The sequence below is a fragment of the Anolis carolinensis genome, chromosome 4 (genome assembly GCF_035594765.1).
Source record: "Anolis carolinensis isolate JA03-04 chromosome 4, rAnoCar3.1.pri, whole genome shotgun sequence".
NCBI lineage: Eukaryota > Metazoa > Chordata > Lepidosauria > Squamata > Dactyloidae > Anolis > Anolis carolinensis.
In genome coordinates this window covers 25,319,625-25,338,175 of record NC_085844.1, presented here as the reverse complement: position 1 = coordinate 25,338,175, position 18,551 = coordinate 25,319,625, and the positions used below count along the sequence as shown (strand labels likewise).

The 18,551-nt window shown below is 42.3% G+C and overlaps 1 protein-coding gene across 2 annotated transcripts in view; it reads left to right on the top strand.

Annotated features, from left to right (window-relative positions):
• Positions 1-5,099: 5,099 nt before the first annotated feature.
• The window catches only part of oxr1 (oxidation resistance 1), a 282,299-nt gene continuing 268,847 nt past the window's right edge, over positions 5,100-18,551 (top strand). Inside the window, exon 1 of one of the 2 annotated variants that reach the window (XM_062980091.1) lies at positions 5,100-5,322. In XM_062980091.1, coding sequence (XP_062836161.1) covers positions 5,207-5,322 — 116 coding nt within the window. In that variant the 5' untranslated portion in view covers positions 5,100-5,206. The remainder of the gene's footprint in view (positions 5,323-18,551) is intronic. The other variant, XM_062980092.1, reaches the window with a different exon arrangement.

The following is an 18,551-nucleotide window of genomic DNA, read 5'->3' as shown; positions in this document are numbered from 1 at the left end:
GTTGTTCATTTCAATGGGATTCACTTTTATGCAAAGTTTCCTGCTTTTAGGATAAGTTTAGGAACATATCCCCTAAAGATACAGAAGCCATACTGTATATGGAACCCAATAATTTATGGATTTAGTTTATGAAAGCTTGGAAAGGTTTGTCAACTGAGAAGAATAAGACTCCATCCCCTCCTCTCTTCTCTCCCCTCTGCTGAGTTAAGAGTATAGTTTGCAGTGGCTGAAGTGAGCAAGCATGAAGGAGGAAAGTGGGAGTAGGAGACATGAACTAGGATATTTTTAAAAGCAAAAGATAAAGTAGAAAGACAGAGAATAAAGTGGAACTATCCCTGCTAAACAGACAATTGAGAATGTGGCAGGTTTGTCCTTTATTGACAGAAACATTGAGTTGAGACTCCCTTTTGGCAGTGAAAGTGTGAGTCACTTCTTTTCCACTCCACCAAAGGTAGGAAATCAATCTGTTTTCATGGGGATAAATCTTTAGAGGTCTTTATAAGACCGTATCCTTTGAACAGTGACAGTACTCTCAGCTTTTGCATCCCTTTAAAATATCTGTTCACTGACAAATGGATGGGTTGCACTAACTATGGCACACATACCTGTACAGTTTGTCTCAAGCCTAATCTAGTTGATAATCCTAACCAGCGCAGACTGATTGAATACAATGTATAAACATGCTGAGCTACCAAGTTCCCTTTGATTATATGGGCCTCCATTAGATAGGACTAACAATTGCATTTTGGCCAAAGTTCAGAAGGTGTGGAAAGCCAAGAAGCTGGTACCCCATAGAAAAGCTAAGAAGGCTGCACCTGCAGTAGTCCCCACAATTTTAAAAACAACTTGACACTGGAATGCCCTGAAACATCATTTATTGGGCACAAAGACATGTTTTGCTGTTTATGGACAACCTAAGTCCATAGGCAAGCCCCCACACTAGCAGCCTTCAAGAAAGACTTGAAAACATGGCTCTTTCGCTGCGCTTTTGGAGAGTAACTATTTTATATTTCTTTTCCGTTGCTCCCCCTAATATCTAACCTCCAGAATACCCCACTACCTTATGACCCTGTTTGCTGTGGTTTTTATTTTTATGTCTTTCTCACCCCGAGTTTTAACTTAATGTTCATGTGGTCTGCCCTTGTTTTTATTGTCTCCTTGTTTTATTTTGTAATGGATATTATTTACTGTATTGTTTACTGTATTGTGGTGTGCTGTTCTTTTATATGCTGTTTACATTGTATTGTTTTGGGTGTGGCCCCATGTAAGCCGCCCCGAGTCCCCATTGGGGAGATGGTGGCGGGGTATAAATAAAGTTTTATTATTATTATTGTGGCCCTGGTGGCACAGTGTGTTAAAGCGCTGAGCTGCTGAACTTGCGGACCAAAAGGTCCCAGGTTCAAATCCCAGGAGTGGAATGAGCACCCGCTGTTAGCCCCAGCTCCTGCCAACCTAGCAGTTCGAAAACATGCAAATGTGAGTAGATCAATAGGTACCTCTCTGGCGGGAAGGTAATGGCGCTCCATGCAGTCATGCCGGCCACATGACCTTGGAGGTGTCTTTGGACAACGTCGGCTCTTCGGCCTAGAAATGGCAATGAGCACCAACCCCCAGAGTCAGTCACAACTGGATTTAATGTCAGGGAAAACCTTTACCTTTACTAAGTCCATTTTAGGGGCAAGAGAGACCTTTTTAACAACAGGAACTAAGAAGAAATCACTCCCTGACATAACTTTTTAAAAGGCCTTTCCTTTCCCTTAAATGGCCCTGAAAGATCCAACAATTTAGTGGAAACGTTTCCCTGCCTTCTGGGGTCTGCAAAATTATCCTCCATGCAGCACAGGCATCACACTCTGCCCACCCTTGATCTAGGTTTACAGGAAGGTCTCCAGAAGATCATTAAGTACATGGACAACTTGTGACTGTAAGTTTCTGGGAGTTGAAGTTCAATCCCCCCCAGTTCTGAATTTCCATGTATGGATATAATATTCCATGAACATATGCAGTAGTTTTAAAAACTTATCTAGGTCAATGCCTACCACCTCATCCTAAGTCCACTCACTGCTATGGATTCCTTTTTCTCCAAAGCAGCTTTCTTGCTAGTTAGCTACAAAAATGTACTTCTTCAGCCAATGTGCTGCAGCAGAGAACACTGTTTTATAATGTCTGGCCTTTTATCCTAAAGTGGAGAAAGAATGAGAATCAGTTTTCAGAGACTTGATAATACATCTGTGTCGAATGTGAACAATGAAATGGGATGATTGGAGTCTAGATGAAAGCCAGGGGATTTCACTGAAACCTTTCAAGATGATGTTCAAGTGACTCCTTTGTTCAGGCTATACAAGAGACTTGATGAAACCGGGAATGACTTCAGGCTGAAAACTTTATTTCTCCCTACATCATATGTCTCGGAGATAGCATAAGACATCACATGAAGTTGCTCTCTGTCTACCAGGTCAGACTAGTCTTTACTAGTATTATTGTCTGTTACAGCCATAAGGAATGATTTCTCTTCCAGATGTTTTGGACTGTAATCCCCATTTCTCCCATTCAACATGGGCAATTATGAGAGAACGAGGAATGTCTAATTTGAAACAGCTGAAGGACCAAAGAACACGTTGATGTATTCCAGATATTTAGACTTACTGTTAGACAATTTGAACTGAATATATCAGTGATTAGCCCAAACAGGACAGGCCCAACAAGTTTTACTGCCTAAAATGAAGAACAAGGCAGCATTTTGTCCTATTCCATGTATAGAAGCCAATGTCAACATTGCTGTCCAAATCCCCCATTGCAAGTGATAAATAAAGGCTATGTTGAAAAGGATCACAGTCATGAATGTGACTTGCAAAATTCTGTTCATCAAGAACTTGCTATCAGCATTTCTGGCTGGAGAATTTTGCAATTTGTAGCACAAAAAGTAACACGAAGACAAACATGATGTATTCTGTCCATATTGTCATGTTTCTTTTCAGGATATTAAATATCTGTTAAAAAAGCAGAAAATGTATTAAGAAATAAAAAATAAACAATATAACATGGTACAGAACCCTGTTGAGGACTTACATCTTTTTAAGTTGACTTGGGTCTGTAGGAATTAGAGTTGGGCAATTCAGTAATGTCCATATTCAGTATGGGGCTGCTGTTATATTGCCAGATAGAGCAGCTAATAAAGTGACTCATGCACCTTAGCATGTGCATTGGAACACCAGTTAAGCGTGATATACATTGGAACGCTCTTGTCGTGTCCTGTTATGCAACCTTACAATTTGTTTACAGGGGGTGCATCTACATCAGTGGTTCTCAACCTGTGGTTCCCCAGGTGTTTTGGCCTACAACTCCCAGAAATCCCAGCCATTTTACCAGCTGTTAGGATTTCTGGGAGTTGAAGGCCAAAACATCTGGGGAACCACAGGTTGAGAACCACTGATCTACACTGTAGAATTAATGCAGTTCGACGCCACTTTAACTGCAGTTGCTCAATGCTATAGAATAATGGGAGTTGTGGTTTTACAAAGTTTTTAGTCTTCACTGTCAAACAATTCTCAGTGACATCCTAGACGCCATCTTTTGCCAGAGCTGACCCAGAATTTTTTGCTGCCTCAGGCAAAGGCAAGATTGTGCCAAAAGCATTGTTAACTGTACCTTAAAGTGCTGACTGTGGAGACACTGAACAAGTAGTGTCTTTCTGTTCTGTAACAGGAAAATAATTGGAAGAGGGGGTTCAGGAGGAATAGCTGGGTAATTGTCATTGTAGCCACCTCCACCATCTGCTACCTGAGGCAGTTGTCTGTCTTCAGCAATTTATGGACATTTCCTACATATAAAACAATACTGATGTTCAAGTGAACTAGTTCCTAGTATAGATAGTGATGTTGTTGCTGGCATACACTTTCCCATCTGATATGCCTACCCCCAACATCAAGATAAATTCCAGAAGCCCCATATTCTCTGATGTTTTTGCTTTTCAAAGGTCAGCGTGATCTTGACAAGACCCCAAGTTAATCTGTTTATAAATGTATATTTGCTTTGGCATTCACTGTATCTGCTTTCTCCGAACTGATAGGCACCAGATATGTTGGCCAATACAGTAGAGTCTCACTTATCCAAGCTAAAGGGGCCGGCAGAAGCTTGGATAAGTGAATATCTTGGATAATAAGGAGGGATTAAGGAAAAGCCTATTAAACATCAAATTAGGTTATGATTAAGCACCAAAACATCACGTTATACAACAAATTTGACAGAAAAAGCAGTTCAATACGCAGTAATGTTATGTTGTAATTAATGTATTTACGAATTTAGCACCAAAATGTTACGATATATTGAAAACATTGACTACAAAAATGGCTTGGATAATGCAGAAACTTGGATAAGCGAGGCTAGGATAAGTGAGACTCTACTGTATTATTATTTCAAGGCAATGGCGCTAGTGATCATGTTGGAGAATCTGTGGATACAGAGGTCTGACCATTTTACAGTTGGAATGCTGAGGGAACATTATAGGTTGGCGAAAGGCATCTGGATGTAAATGGAACAACCAAAGAACATCTGTACTGTCGCTATCTCCCTCCCCCACTCCCTGGGAATACAGCTCATCTTCTTTAAAAGCTTTGTGTCTCCCTCGGTAAGAGGTTTAGGGTTTAGAGATAGAAGCACCGAAGGCAAACCCTTGTTCTCAGAATATGAGCAACTGGAGCAGAGTCATGGGTTGGCGATAGTGGCGAGGCAAGCAGGATTCCAGGTGCTTTCCAGGTGTTATGAAACCACCTTTTTATGTAATGGGCATGTTGGGCACATGGGCTCCAGCCAAGGCAGAGAACAGGAGCAAACCATTCCAGGGGCACAACGGTTCCTGAGGCACCTTGTCCTTCCACGAGAGGAGATTTGTGCCTTGATGGAGGGAGAGAAAGAGGGGCCTTTGCAGACAGTTCTCGCTTGCTTGCTTGCTTCCTTCCTTTCCCCCTTTCCCGAGAGCTCTCCTCCGGCCCGGATGCTGGCTCTTTAAGGCCCAGCTGTTCTCTCCTCCTCCCACCCATCCTTCGCCGGGCTCTATTTTTAGCTCCCTTCAGCGCTGGACGCTTCCATTTCCCTCTCCCTCCGTTTCCGCCCCTCCTTCCCTCTCTCGATGGTTCTTCCCACTCTGTGAAGGTCAGCCGACTGAGCATGCCTGAATGGGGCTCGCCAGCTCCCCCGAGAGCCCAGGATGAGCGCTTGGCTGAGCCCATTCACAGGCACCCAGCGGGGACTCCTTGCACCATGCGCCGCAGGAGCCCGTGAAGCGCAGCCTCCTCCTCCTCCGCCGTCTCCTTCGCCTGGCAAGTAAGTTTTCCCTCCTCCTGGGTCTCTTCCCGCCCTCCTCCCCGTCCCGCTGCTCTTGAAGACCCCTGAAAACCTCTCCGAAGCCCTTTGGCCGGGAATTGGCCAGGAACTGCCTTGGGATACTTCAGTTTCTCCTCTCCCGCGCTCTCCCTTCCCTCGGGTTGTTTGGCTTTTCTTTTGGCCGAGGAAGAGGAGAGCAGCCCCAAAGTCCCGCATGACATCCTCCAACCTCCCTCATCCTTCCCAGACTCTTGAGTTCAAGGAAAAGGAAGGACGGGAGTCGGAGTCCCGGGAAGAAGAGCTTCCCATGGACCGGGACTATTAGGAGAGGAGCTGAGGGGCAGATGCCAGGATTCATCCGGGGCAGAAGGAGCCGGGCAGAGTTGAAAGCAGCTTGCTTGCTCCAGGGCAGAAGGAATTTCCTTGGTGCTCATGGAGGGGACGGAGGGAGGGCAAAGGTTGTGTTTCGGAGGCCGGCCTGGAGCAGGAGGAGGAAGAGGGCTCCTTTCTGCCCGGCTACCACTTGGTTCCTTCCCCTCCCAGCCCCTGGGATTCGGGGAACTGAGCCCGGAGTCCGGCTTGTGGCATCGCCCAGAGTGAAGCAAATGAGCCTGAGCAGCTTTGGGACAAATTGCTTGCTGTCGCTGCTACGTGCGCTGCAGTGCATGTGTCACTAAGCGTCTGGGCACATGTTCCGTTGCCGCTGTGTTATTATTATTATGTCGGTATTCAGGCAGGCACACAAATACAGATCAGGCAGGCTCATGTGCCCTTCTTGTAAGCAGGGAAAGAAGGAGCTTCCAGAAGAGGACCGAGACTTTCCCTTGATACGTGTTCGGTGTAGAGAACCGGGAGTCATTCCTGTCCACCTCAGACTGGGACTGCAGAGGTGGCCTGGCCGGGAAGCTTGCAGTTTGGCTTTGGAGGGTTAGTCAGGTTGCTTCCTAATTTTGACAGACGCTGCCTGCTCCTCTTGCTTTTCAGGCAACTGGGAAACAGTGGGATACTTTCTAGGATACCAGGAGGCTGTGGTCTTGGAAGCCCCTGAGTGATATGGCATCATCACCATGTGGACTTCACTGCCACAGATTTTCAGGTTTTCATCTTTGCTAGGAGAAATGTCAAATATTTTTCCTGAATGAATCAGTCATAAAGAGAGAGGGAGAGAATATGTAGGCACCCTCCTTCTCTCCTAGAACAGTCCTTGCAAATATTCATCCAGTGGTGTTGTTTAAAAAACAGTATACATCCCTAAAGAAAAATTAAGTATATCCTAGTGTCTGCAATATTTTTAATGCATATATATGTAATATTTCTGGACCTCCTGATTTGTTTGCTCTCTAAAGCAGTCCCCTGGTTCTTTTGCTCTCCTGCTAGGACGGGTCTTGTTTTGCTGACGAATGTTCAGGCTCTTTCTCTGGAAATGTACTCTTGCGCCGGGCTCATTCATTCTCCACAGAGCAGCCTCCTGAAATATGCATATCTGGTGTGATGACTACACCGGTGGTGCTATTGTGCCATGGCTGTCATTACTGAAGGCAGACTTTAACATTAATGCACTGAAGCTTTAGCTCTGGCTAAACTCTGGCAGCGAGAGCCAAACATGATGTCACTAGTCCTTGAGTAGAAGATAGATTAAATAGCTCTTTGAATGCAAATGAAGTTGCAAAAATATGTGACATCTTGGATGGGAGGGGGGTGAGTTAATGCTTAAAGTTACTCAGTGTATTTTAATGGAAATATGTTTTCAAGTGCTCTGCTGGGAACACAAAAGTATATTATAGATTGGTTGTTTGGAGAGAGGGGTTACTGTACTTTTTAACTCTTCATCTTTCTTGTCTGTGTTATTGATGCGGTTTTAGATAGGATATAAACATTGCAAAGGTAATTGTGGCGCATATGTTATGAATCTGTGTTTTCAAGGTAGATTCATGTGGGGGGTAGCATTTAAGTAAGACAGATGAAGAGAAGGAAGGAAGGAGAGAGAATGTTTAAATATGACATTTGAGATATATAGTATCATGTTAAATGGCATATAGCAATGTAAATCAAACTTTGCTTGGTTGCTTGACTCAGTAAAGTAGACAATCTCTTTATAAAAATGAGGTATTTTCTTCAATGAAAAAAGGCATAGCCAGATTACAATGCTAAAATCTGTTTTTGCTTCGAAATAGGTTTAGGTTTGTGTTTGGTAATGCTTAAAGTATGAATTCCATTAAAGGGAGAGCTGATGTCAGTCTCCATTTTGGAAATGAAGAGGTAATGCCAAGCGATTGGCTCATGGTCCTGCTGCAAGCTTTCTCTTAAGAGGAAGTTGCTAATTGGAATAAACCATTGCCGAAAGGTTGTGATGGGTTCTATGTGATATTTCACTTGACATCTCCAGCTAATTAAAGGTTCTTGATCTTGTACTTAGAAATTTATTGTGAGTAGCTTTGTTTTTTTATGGGTGATGCACTAAGTTAATTTGGAGAAGAACGTTTATTAGGGCTGTCAGTGATTTAAAAGTTCTTGATGGTACAGCAGCGGCGGATAGAAAATGAAGAAATGGAGCCCAGCGGGGGAAATGTGAGGATGAAAATGGTTGATTCTATTGTCAGATGCTTTGTGAAATAAAATATATAGAATATTCTGCCTCAGAGTGTACTGGAATCTCCTCCTCTGGAGGCTTTTAAGCAGAGGCTGGATGGCCATCTGTGGGAATTGTATTTTTCTGCATGGCAAGTTGCGGTCTCTTTCAACTCTACACTTCTATGAACTAGGGTCCTAGTTGAGGCAGGATAGGACCTCATACTAAATAGTGGAATTAACTTGGCTGTGCATATCTTAATCCTCATCCCAATGGTCCCTCTGGATGTCCTTCTGAACTTTTTCCTGTGTACAGTGCTGACTGTCTTTCATTCTTATGGGGGAAGTAGGAAGTGGGTGAGAGACAAAGTTTGTTGTTTAAAGAAGACACTGAAACACTGACAAATCTCTTCTAGTTGTCTGAATGTAGTGGCTGAGTATTCACAGGTTGGAGCAATATATTTCTGTGCATTTAGGACACTAGCTAGTAGACATGTCCAAAAAATCGTTTTGAATCGTATATCGGAATTATTTTGGATTGTTCTCGCTTTTTAATACGCATTCCGAGGCATTGTCTCACAGCTCAACCTGCAATGTAATTCGAACCATTGTTGGCCCATTCTCTAATTGTCTCTTAATGTTTTGTTAACCCCCCCCCCAATTTTTTAAAATATATTTTAAAAAATATTTTTACAATTTTTTTTGTTTCTGCAACCTACCTAGAATGGGAGCTTAGCGCAGCCTAACATGGCTGCCGCTCCCCAACCAATCACAAGCTTCCACGATGGACGCAAAGGTGGGGGCTAGGGTTGATGAGGATAGCTCAAGAAATGAGGGCGGGAGAGCCCTGTAAAAAAGTCCCCCCGGTTCCTTTTTTTTTTTTGGCGATTGCGCATGCGCGTCTGCCATTTTAGAAACATTTAGAATCATTACGAATTTTTGGAAATATCTGAAATTTTTGGGTGAAAAAATCGGAAATACTTTCTATATCGAAGCGCCAGCGCCCCCTACTTTAGAAACGAGAATTGAAACATTTTTTTTATCGATCGGACATGCCTACTAGCTAGCTAGAATATATGGGCATTCTATACACACTTGGATCACCAAATTGATAGCTAGGCTTTATTAGAGTCTGGAGGATAGTGGGAAAAAACATCATCCAGTTGTATTTATGAGGTAAAGCACATTTACGCTAGTACATTGTTTGGGTTGAGAGAAGCATTCTCCTCTGGTTAGGCCTCATCTGAAATTCTGTGTGCAGTTCTGGGTACTATAATAATATTGGCAAGTTCAACTAGAAATAGTGTAGTGCAATAGGTTTACTGGAATTTGTGAAATTGATTATGGAATGGCCTTAGATCTTGCTTTTGGATGATGTGTCTTAACATTGGAATGTATTTTAATTACGTTTTATGTATCTATTAATTTTAATTTTAATCTTCATTTTTTATGACCAAGGCACTATATTAGTGCCGTTTGTAAGCTACCTTGAGCCCCCGCTGGGGTAGAGAAATGCAGGATATAAATATGGTAAATAAGTAAATAAATAAATAACCCTTGGGGGTCTCTTCCAACTCTATGATTCTGTGGTTCTGTTCTGTGATTCGACAGAGGGGTTTTTTTTTGTAAGTAAAAGAGCAGCTCCTTCTTGGCCAATAAGATCCCCATCCCACCATATTCAATTTGCCACTTATTGTAGTTTTGGAAGCCCCGCTGCCATATAATCCAGATTATCAAAGCAGGTAATCCACATTATCTGCTTCAAACTGGATTATATGAGTCTATGTTGCTATATAATCCAGATTATCTGCTTTGATCTAGATTTTATACGGCAGTGTAGAAGGGACCTAAGAGAGAAGGTAAACAGCTAGGGACTGCTGAACTTAATTTCCACCCCATTATCCCCTTTTTCTTGTGTGACATGTCTTATTTAGACTGTAAGCCTGCAGGCAGGGAGCTGCTAAATCAACACATTGTCAGCCACTCTGGGACCATTTGTATTTAAAGGCTGGAGTATAAATACTCCAAATAAATAAATTAAAAATAAGATAAATGAGTTGGAAGGGGGAAAATATTTATAAGTAAATGTATTATTTCTATACAACTAATGAGAATGATGTTGTATTTATAACTCATACATTTATAAATAAAAAGGTTTCAGATATCCTAGCGATAACTGTTAAGATAGCATATAATACTGCCAATTTCACGGTAAAATTCATAACTTTTTAAATGAAAATAAAACATCTATTATGAATGATGGAATTCTTCCTACTTAGATTACATTCTTCAGATATCCAAAAGTAACCGAAGTTCAGATGGCCCTCCACATTTGTGGGTTTGATTATTTGCAGATCTGATTAAAATTTGTCTATGAAAGTGGTTCTCAACCTGTGGGTCCCCAGATGTTTTGGCCTTCAACTCCCAGAAATCCTAACAGCTGGGAGTTGTAGGCTAAAATGCTTGGGGACGCACACATTGAGAACCATTGGTCTATGAGTCTCCAGGTCCTGCAGTACGACTCCATGGTCAGTATTTAGAAGGAATTGACTATAGTGTCATGCTGGAGGGCCTAAAGATTACTATAGAGCTGTTCTCAAAGGTTAACCCTCCTTTTGTCTAACCCCAGTGAATATGGAGGGCTGACAGTATCTAACTTAATTCTATTACACTGCTTAAAAGTGTAACAGTAAGCAGGGCCGGCCCCACCATTGAGGCCACGTGACGCCGCCGCCTCGGGCGCAGGTCCCGGGGGGCGCCGTCAGGCTGGGCGGGAGGCGGGGCACTGCTCTGACGGTGCCCCGCCGCCCGACCAGTGCGCCCTGGCCTTGTGGCTCCCTCTTTCGCCGCCCGGGAAGGGGAGGAGGGATCCCATCCTACCCTCCCCGAGCGGCGAAGCCTCTCTCTTTCGCCTCCCTGGGCGGCGAAGCCTCCCTCTTTCGCCGCCCGGGGAGGGGAGGAAGGATCCCCTCCTCCCCTCCCCGGGCGGCGAAGCCTCCCTCTTTCGCCTCCCTGGGCGGCGAAGCCTCCCTCTTTCGCCTCCCTGGGTGGCGAAGCCTCCCTCTTTCGCCGCCCGGGGAGGGGAGGAGGGATCCCCTCCTCCCCTCCCCGGGCGGCGAAGCCTCTCTCTTTCGCCGCCCGGGGAGGAAGGATCCCCTCCTCCCCTCCCCGGGCGGCGAAGCCTCCCTCTTTCGCCGCCCGGGGAGGAAGGATCCCCTCCTCCCCTCCCCGGGCGGCGAAGCCTCTCTCTTTCGCCGCCCGGGGAGGGGAGGAAGGATCCCCTCCTCCCCTCCCCGGGCGGCGAAGCCTCCCTCTTTCGCCGCCCGGGGAGGGGAGGAAGGATCCCCTCCTCCCCTCCCCAGGCGGCGAAGCCTCTCTCTTTCGCCGCCCGGGGAGGGGAGGAAGGATCCCCTCCCCGGGCGGCGAAGCCTCCCTCTTTCGCCGCCCGGGGAGGGGAGGAAGGATCCCCTCCTCCCCTCCCCGGGCGGCGAAGCCTCTCTCTTTCGCCGCCCAGGGAGGGGAGGAAGGATCCCCTCCTCACCTCCCTGGGCGGAGAAGCCTCCCTCTTTCGCCGCCCGGGGAGGGGAGGAAGGATCCCCTCCTCACCTCCCCGGGCGGCGAAGCCTCCCTCTTTCCAACCCTGGCCGCGCCTCCCACGCTGCGTGGGAGGCGGGGCCAGGGCGAATAACATGGGAGGCGGGGCCAACCCTGGCCCCGCCTCCCACCCAGCGTGCCCTGGCCCCGCCTCCCACGCAGCGTGGGAGGCGGGGCCAGGGCACGCTGGGTGGGAGGCGGGGCCAGGGCTCAGGAGGCGGGGCCGGTGGGGGGCGCTTTTCAGCGCCCCCGCTTAATATTTAAATTTATCTCCGACCGGCCCTGACAGTAAGATGCTGTTGTCAGAATTTTTCCTTATTAATTGGTTTTGTATGCTTATAGCAGCTCAAATAGATGGATCTCATAAAACAGATTTCATTGAGGCAAGAGTCCCCTAACTTAACTGGTCCCCTAAATGTTTGGACCCCCTAAATTCTTCTTAAGTTATTTTGGTTCCTGTAACTTTATGGAATTCACAGACTTCATAAACCTTAATAGATAAAAATTGCTTCTAAAGATTGTGATTAAGGGTATTATTGAGCTTTAAAATTTTGTTGCAGTGACAATAAAAACAGTAACATTGTGTTTATGAGTACAATAGATCTTCTGTGGGAATCAATAACTCCTGTGCTAGTTCAATTCTCATCCAATTGAACATTCTTTTGATAAAACCCAGCCTCAGCTTTGTGCTTGTGTGGCTACGTGAATGAATAGCTGATATTCCAGGTGCCAATTACTTGCACATTTCTAGTAAAGTGCTGCACAGCTCAAGCATAAGTTTCCTCCCACTCAGTCTGTCAAACCTAACTTCAATTTTTCTGCCTCTGTGAATTCCATGTTTCTCTCTGGTAGAATCTACATCTTAATTTACTTGAAATCACTTTATTTGCTTCAAGTCATCCCCACCCCCCAAGAATGTTTCTTCTTTTAAAAAAAAAAGCTAAGGAGAGGTATTCTTATTCTTTATGACAGAAGATTTCTTGGATTAGGTTACATAAAAGAGGCTAGGAATGGATGACTTCAATACAAAACAAGATGCATGTACAAGCACAACTGCAACAGTATTATTACAGACTGCTACCTGGGGGAAAAGGAAAGGTGGACTATTTTTTGTGAACATTGCTGTTTTCAGAGCATTTTCGAAGAAGAAGGATTTTCAAGAAAGCCCGGAGAGTCCTTTATACCCACTGTGATTTGCTTTTGCTGTCCTGGTGATTATTTGAAATGCACCATCTTATTCTTAAACCTCTTCCTCCAATTATATTATTTTAGTCCAAAAAGTAAATAATGCACTCATATCTCTTTTGCAAGCCATACCATAACTAAACAATTAAAGTAGAAACAAGTTGATGCAGCGTAGAAAAGAATTAATTCTTGTTGGCCTTTGATGACAGTACTAGCCTAATGGTGATACAGGGTTTATGTATCACTGGCTGATGATGATGATGATGATGATGATGATGATGTAGATTCCTACATTATAGTCAACACTCCCTCCCTTAATGTTATATCAAAGTACATCCCTAGTTGTACTATCGAGAGTGGGGATAAAATAATTCGTTAATACAGTATATTAAGTTCATATCATGTTTGTTTAAAACTTTTATGTTTTCTTACTGACCTCAATAGCTCCAAATGTTTTAATCTTGTAAATAGCCTTCTGGTTGTTTTGGTTAACCTTCATTAACACCTTTTCAAACTCTACAAAATAAACACATCCTTATTTAAGTTGCAGCATTATATTAAAGGCAATTATTTTCATAAGGGCCCTAACATGAAGTTTCTACTGCAACTGCTACACACTGGGCCAATGCTTTCGTTGAGCTGTTTACCATGGCTCCAAAATCTCTTTCCAGGCCATCTATTCAGACATCATCAAGATACATGTGATTAAGATGTTTTGTTCCTTTGTGCACTGAACCATGTTGCCATTTTATAGGCTATTAACCCAATCTAGAGATAACATTCTGGTGCTCTCATGATTTCTTTCTGCCTGAATAATTCAATATCATCTGACAACTTGATCACTTCATTGATCACCCCTAACTTCAGATTGTTAACTGAACATAGCTAAAAGTACTGATTCTGTACAAATATTTTTGGGCTCTGACTTCTTAGTTCCCTCCTTTGTAGGGCAGCCTGTGTATTTGTACTCATTGACTGTTGTTCTTTGAGCAGCTATTGACTGATAAGATACCCCCTTCATTTTATATCATTATTCCTGTAGTACTCAACAATCTGATGAGACAGTTTGTCAACAGCTTTATTTTAGTTTGTCAACAGCTTTATTTTTAAAAGTTGAAATGATCAGCCTTATCCACATTCAGACAACTCCTGACATGCAGACAACTCCTAAGTGGTTAATGAGACAAAGCTTCTGTCTGTGCAAACCATGCTAGTCCTTTTTCAGAAACACTTTTTTTTAAAGATCAGGAATAGGAATCATGCAGCTCTCCAGATATGGGATTATAGCTTACATCAGTTCTAGCCAGCAATGCTGAAGGTTAGGAATGAGGGGAATTGCAGCTCAACAATATCTGGAGCACTTTATGATAGTCATGTCTAGTTCATAATTTTATTTTTGATCATGTTCTCCACCAACCTACATGAGAAAGTAATTAAATTTTGGAATTTCTGATAGATGTTTCTTTTTAAAAAATGCAAAGCCCCTCTCTAGTCCAGTGGTGCCCAACTTTTGATCCCCCAGGTGTTTTGGATTTCAGCTCCCAGAAATCCTAACTATTGGACAAGCTGGCTAGGGCTTCTGGAGGTTGGAATCCCAAACATCTGGGGGACCAACACTTGGATATCTTGGAAAGCTGTAATTATTAAGAATTATAGCAAATTGTTTGGATGAATCACATATTTTAGTTTGAAGATCAGCAGTTTTAGCTTACTTTACTTGGTCCTTGATAGAGGCCTATTTCTTAACTGTACTACTCCAGGTTGCAGATTGAGGATTGCATCTTCACTTTTGAGGAAAAGATTCCTAGGATTACAGAATTATACATCGTAGAAAAAGATAGGTTAGAACTCTTTGTTTATTCCGATGTAGAGCAGGAATGGGATGTTGGGCTGCAAATCTTCCTAGCTACAGCTAAAATATGGGAGAGACAATGCAAAAACATATGAAAAGCCACATGAATTCAACCTTGGAGTAGATTTTTTCCCCATATGGGAGAATGTTATGTGTGCTTTTTCTTCCCCAGTTGGGTGCAGTGTAACCTAGGCTTATATTGGCCACCACAGTGAAAACTCTTCATTAGAAGATTTCCACTATGCAGTTATTTTTTGCATGATTATATAGCTTCTAAATCAAATTAATAATGTGCTCGGTTTTTAACCAATGTATTTTCTGATGATTGAAAGACTCCTTCGAGCTTCTATATTAAGACAAATGCCTTGAGTTGTCAACATTTCTAGTAATTAATTTCCAAGGACAGCCATGTCAGTTCTTGTTAGCTACTGTGGAGGGGGCAGAGAGACTAATTTAATATGTTTCCTTTTTGCACCTTCAGTAAGCTTTTTCTGAAGTAATGTAATGTAGAAAAATGTATAGCTTTTGTGAAATAAACACCCAAATTAGAAATCTCTGGATGCAGTAATTAGTCTGTGTAGAATACGGGTGTTTCTTCAAGATGACTCCAATTTATGAAGATTTTATTGTAGAGTTTTGTCAGAAAGATTTCTTCAGATAAAGTTTGCCATTGCTTTCTTTGAAAGCTCAGAGTGTGTGATTTATTTTGATGCCTCCATCTGAAAGGGCCCTCAGTCATCCAGAGCCAATCATCTCACTATTCTTCTGATGGAAGCAGTTCTGTTAGCAAAAATACAACAATAATGGTGTTTTATTCTGTTGTTATTTTCTGTCACGTTGACTTCGACTTGTAGAAACCCTTGAATGAGAGACCTCCAAGTCATCCTATCAACAGCCTTGCGCAGTTTCTGCAGTCTATCCACTTGCAGTGTAGTTTTCCTCTTTTCCTACTGACATTTACCTTATCAAATATACTTCTTTTTTCTAGCGAATGGTATCTTCTCATGATATGTCCAAAATATGACAAACTCAGTTAGTCATCTTGGCTTCTAGGGAGAGTTCAGGCTTGATGTATTCTAGGATCTATTATATATCTATAGAATCTTCTCCAGCACCATATTTCAAATGAGTCAGTTTTCTTCCTATCAATCTTCCTTCCCTATCCAGCTTTCACAACCATACATAGAAATTGGAAATATGACAGCAAGATAGCTTTGGTAATTTATTTACATATCTTCCCACTTCCGGATCTTATCTAGCTTTTTCATTGCTGCTCCTCTCCAAGTCTTCTTCTTAATTCTTAAATTTAGAATTATAGAAAATCTTGATCTATCTCAATGTCTTTGCTATCTTCTTCAAAATTATGTAAAGCACCTGTGATTATTGTTGTTTGCTTAATGTTCAACATGCTTTTGTACTTCCTTCTTTGACTTCCTTCATCAATTGTATCAAGACATTGCAATTTTTTTTGCTAGTAAGATTGTGCAATCTGCATGTTTTAAAATACTGATGCTCCTTTCTTAAATGTTCATGCCTTTTTCCTGTTTTATGTGTATACAAGTAAAACAGCTAAGGTCCTGCCTAACCCTTTTGCTAACTGGAAACCATTCAATTTCTCCATATTTTTAAATTTCTTTAATTGAGATATCCATTGAGATATCATTGTAGCAAAGTTCTTTTATGAAGAAACTCTATGAGCATTTAAGGAGAAAGCATTAGGATTTTCTCAGGTCATCCTAACCTGCTTTTGGCCTTCTTTGAATAGTTTCTGAACAAGAGAGATGGGGAATATGGCATTTCAGATGTAGATGTACTCACCATTGATTGTGCTGTCTAGAACTGTTGAGAGTTGTAGTTTAATGATATCTGGAAGGCCACTCATCCCCTATCCTTGTGTGTGTGAGAATTGTGCATTCCTCCAGATGTTGTTGAAGTGCAACTCTCAGTAGCCCATGCCAGTTTAGCTTATGGGAGACAATGCGGAGGGTTGTATTTCAACAAAACATCTTGTTGATACTTCCGACTTCATTACTACAGACAATTCCTCTAACTTAACAGATTTGGCAGTGGAGGTAAGGGGAAGAATAATAGTTGAAAGGATAGTTGCAACTTTTTCCTAATACTCTTAGTTAGGCTTCTTAGTTATACCTAAAAACCATGAAGTCATGTATTTTTAAAGACCTAAATCTCATTTGGTTCCTTCATTTAGGCTATATGTTCTGTTGACTTTTCTACATGTATACAGTCAATGAGAATTGCTGGCAGTCGGAACATTTAACACATTCAGGAGGGAATCTTTTTGCCTCTTATATTGGGTCGCCCATGGGCAGTAACCCAAATCAGGATTGTGCAAACAATGAAACTCTAGCTTAACTATGGCCTACAAGTGGCTATGCTTTTTGGGATGTTGCATGAGGGTGATTTATAGTACAGAGATGTGATTCCCAACAACACAGAGTCCTGCAGTTATGGTGCAGAATGGGGCAGCCACACATAGCTGTGCTGATGTAACACAATGCAGGCAAATAGGATAGGATCTTGGGCTTGAAGATCCATATAGATAGATCTATTCAATTGTGTGTGTGTGTGTGTATTACCAGTTCGAAGAACTGCATGAAAGGGACACATTGATAAGACTGTGGATATGGTATGTATGATCATGATAGACAATGGCACCAGGTGGCACTTTCCCCCAATACTTCATCCATTCTGTAGAACACTGCAGTGTAATTACAGAACCTAGGATACAGATGTTGTCCCTTCAAATAAAATTCAGTTTGTTGCTTTTGTGATAACTGAATCCCAAGGTGCACAATGCATTAATTTCAGATGAAATGACAAGAAGATCTATGTTGTTGATGTGACCACATTTCAGAAGGTTAATAGATGATTGATAGTATGCAGCTGCCACAGTTCCTAGAACACAAGTAAAAGCTGTTTTAAATTTCATTATTGTGGGGAGAAAACACATATTAGTCAGGGATGAAAAGAAATAACCACCCAAGGGGGGAAATTTAACATTTGCATTCAAACACAAGCTTATCTATGTAGAGAGTGGGCAGCTGTGGTCCCTCCAGAAGCTTTTGACCAAAACATTTTAACAATCCTTAGTAGCATGGCTACTTGTGAAGGACAGAGGAAGTTGCATTCAATATATGGAAGACAATTGTTTCCCAAACACAGTTCAGGATTGTAACACTGAACTCCTGTCTTATAACAACCTGAACATTTCCCTCCCACTCCTCTAACAGCAGCATGAGAAGTTTGGAAGCTTCTACTGAATTTTAAATTAAGTACCATTTAACATATTTCTTATCACAAACTGAGGTCAACACAGTCTTCATCAACTGAAAACAAGCTTTCTTCACAAACTATGCTTTAAAGCTGGCTTGTTTCAACTCTGCAGTGTGCTTTCATTGTTTGATATTGTTTGTTTGCCTTAAAATCATTCCTAACCTTTGGCGAGCCTATTTCTCTAGAGTCTATTTACCTAAGTTGTGGTTAATTTAAAATGCTAAAGAGTTCCTGAACCTATCTTGAAATCTATGTCAGAGTAGAGATGCAGCGTGAATTCAAGGCTCAATGAAAGTCATTGTGATAACATTTAGTTGTGGTTTAGCATTATATAATTGCCAACCCCATGAGTAAAGATATATTTCTGTATTTAGTCAACACTAGCAATAATTCCTTTGGGGGTCTTTTAAAGTTACATATTCAAGAAGTTCATGTGGCATGACAAAACAGGCTTAAGTGAGGAGTCAAAACAGTTTACATCCGGAGTGAATAACACGTGGCTTTCCTTGGGAAGGGTTGGACTACAGCTCCTATAACCCTCCAGCCAGGATGGCTGGTGGACATAGTGTCAATACAGCAACTTCTCATAGCAACATGAGAAGTCGCTGTATTGATGAACTTGTTTTTAATATAAAGTATAATTTTCTTATACTTTCATTTCTCCTCTCTCCTTGCACATATATGGCAACACTGTCTAAGATACATAGGGATGCCTTATACCGTGTTTCCCCGAAAA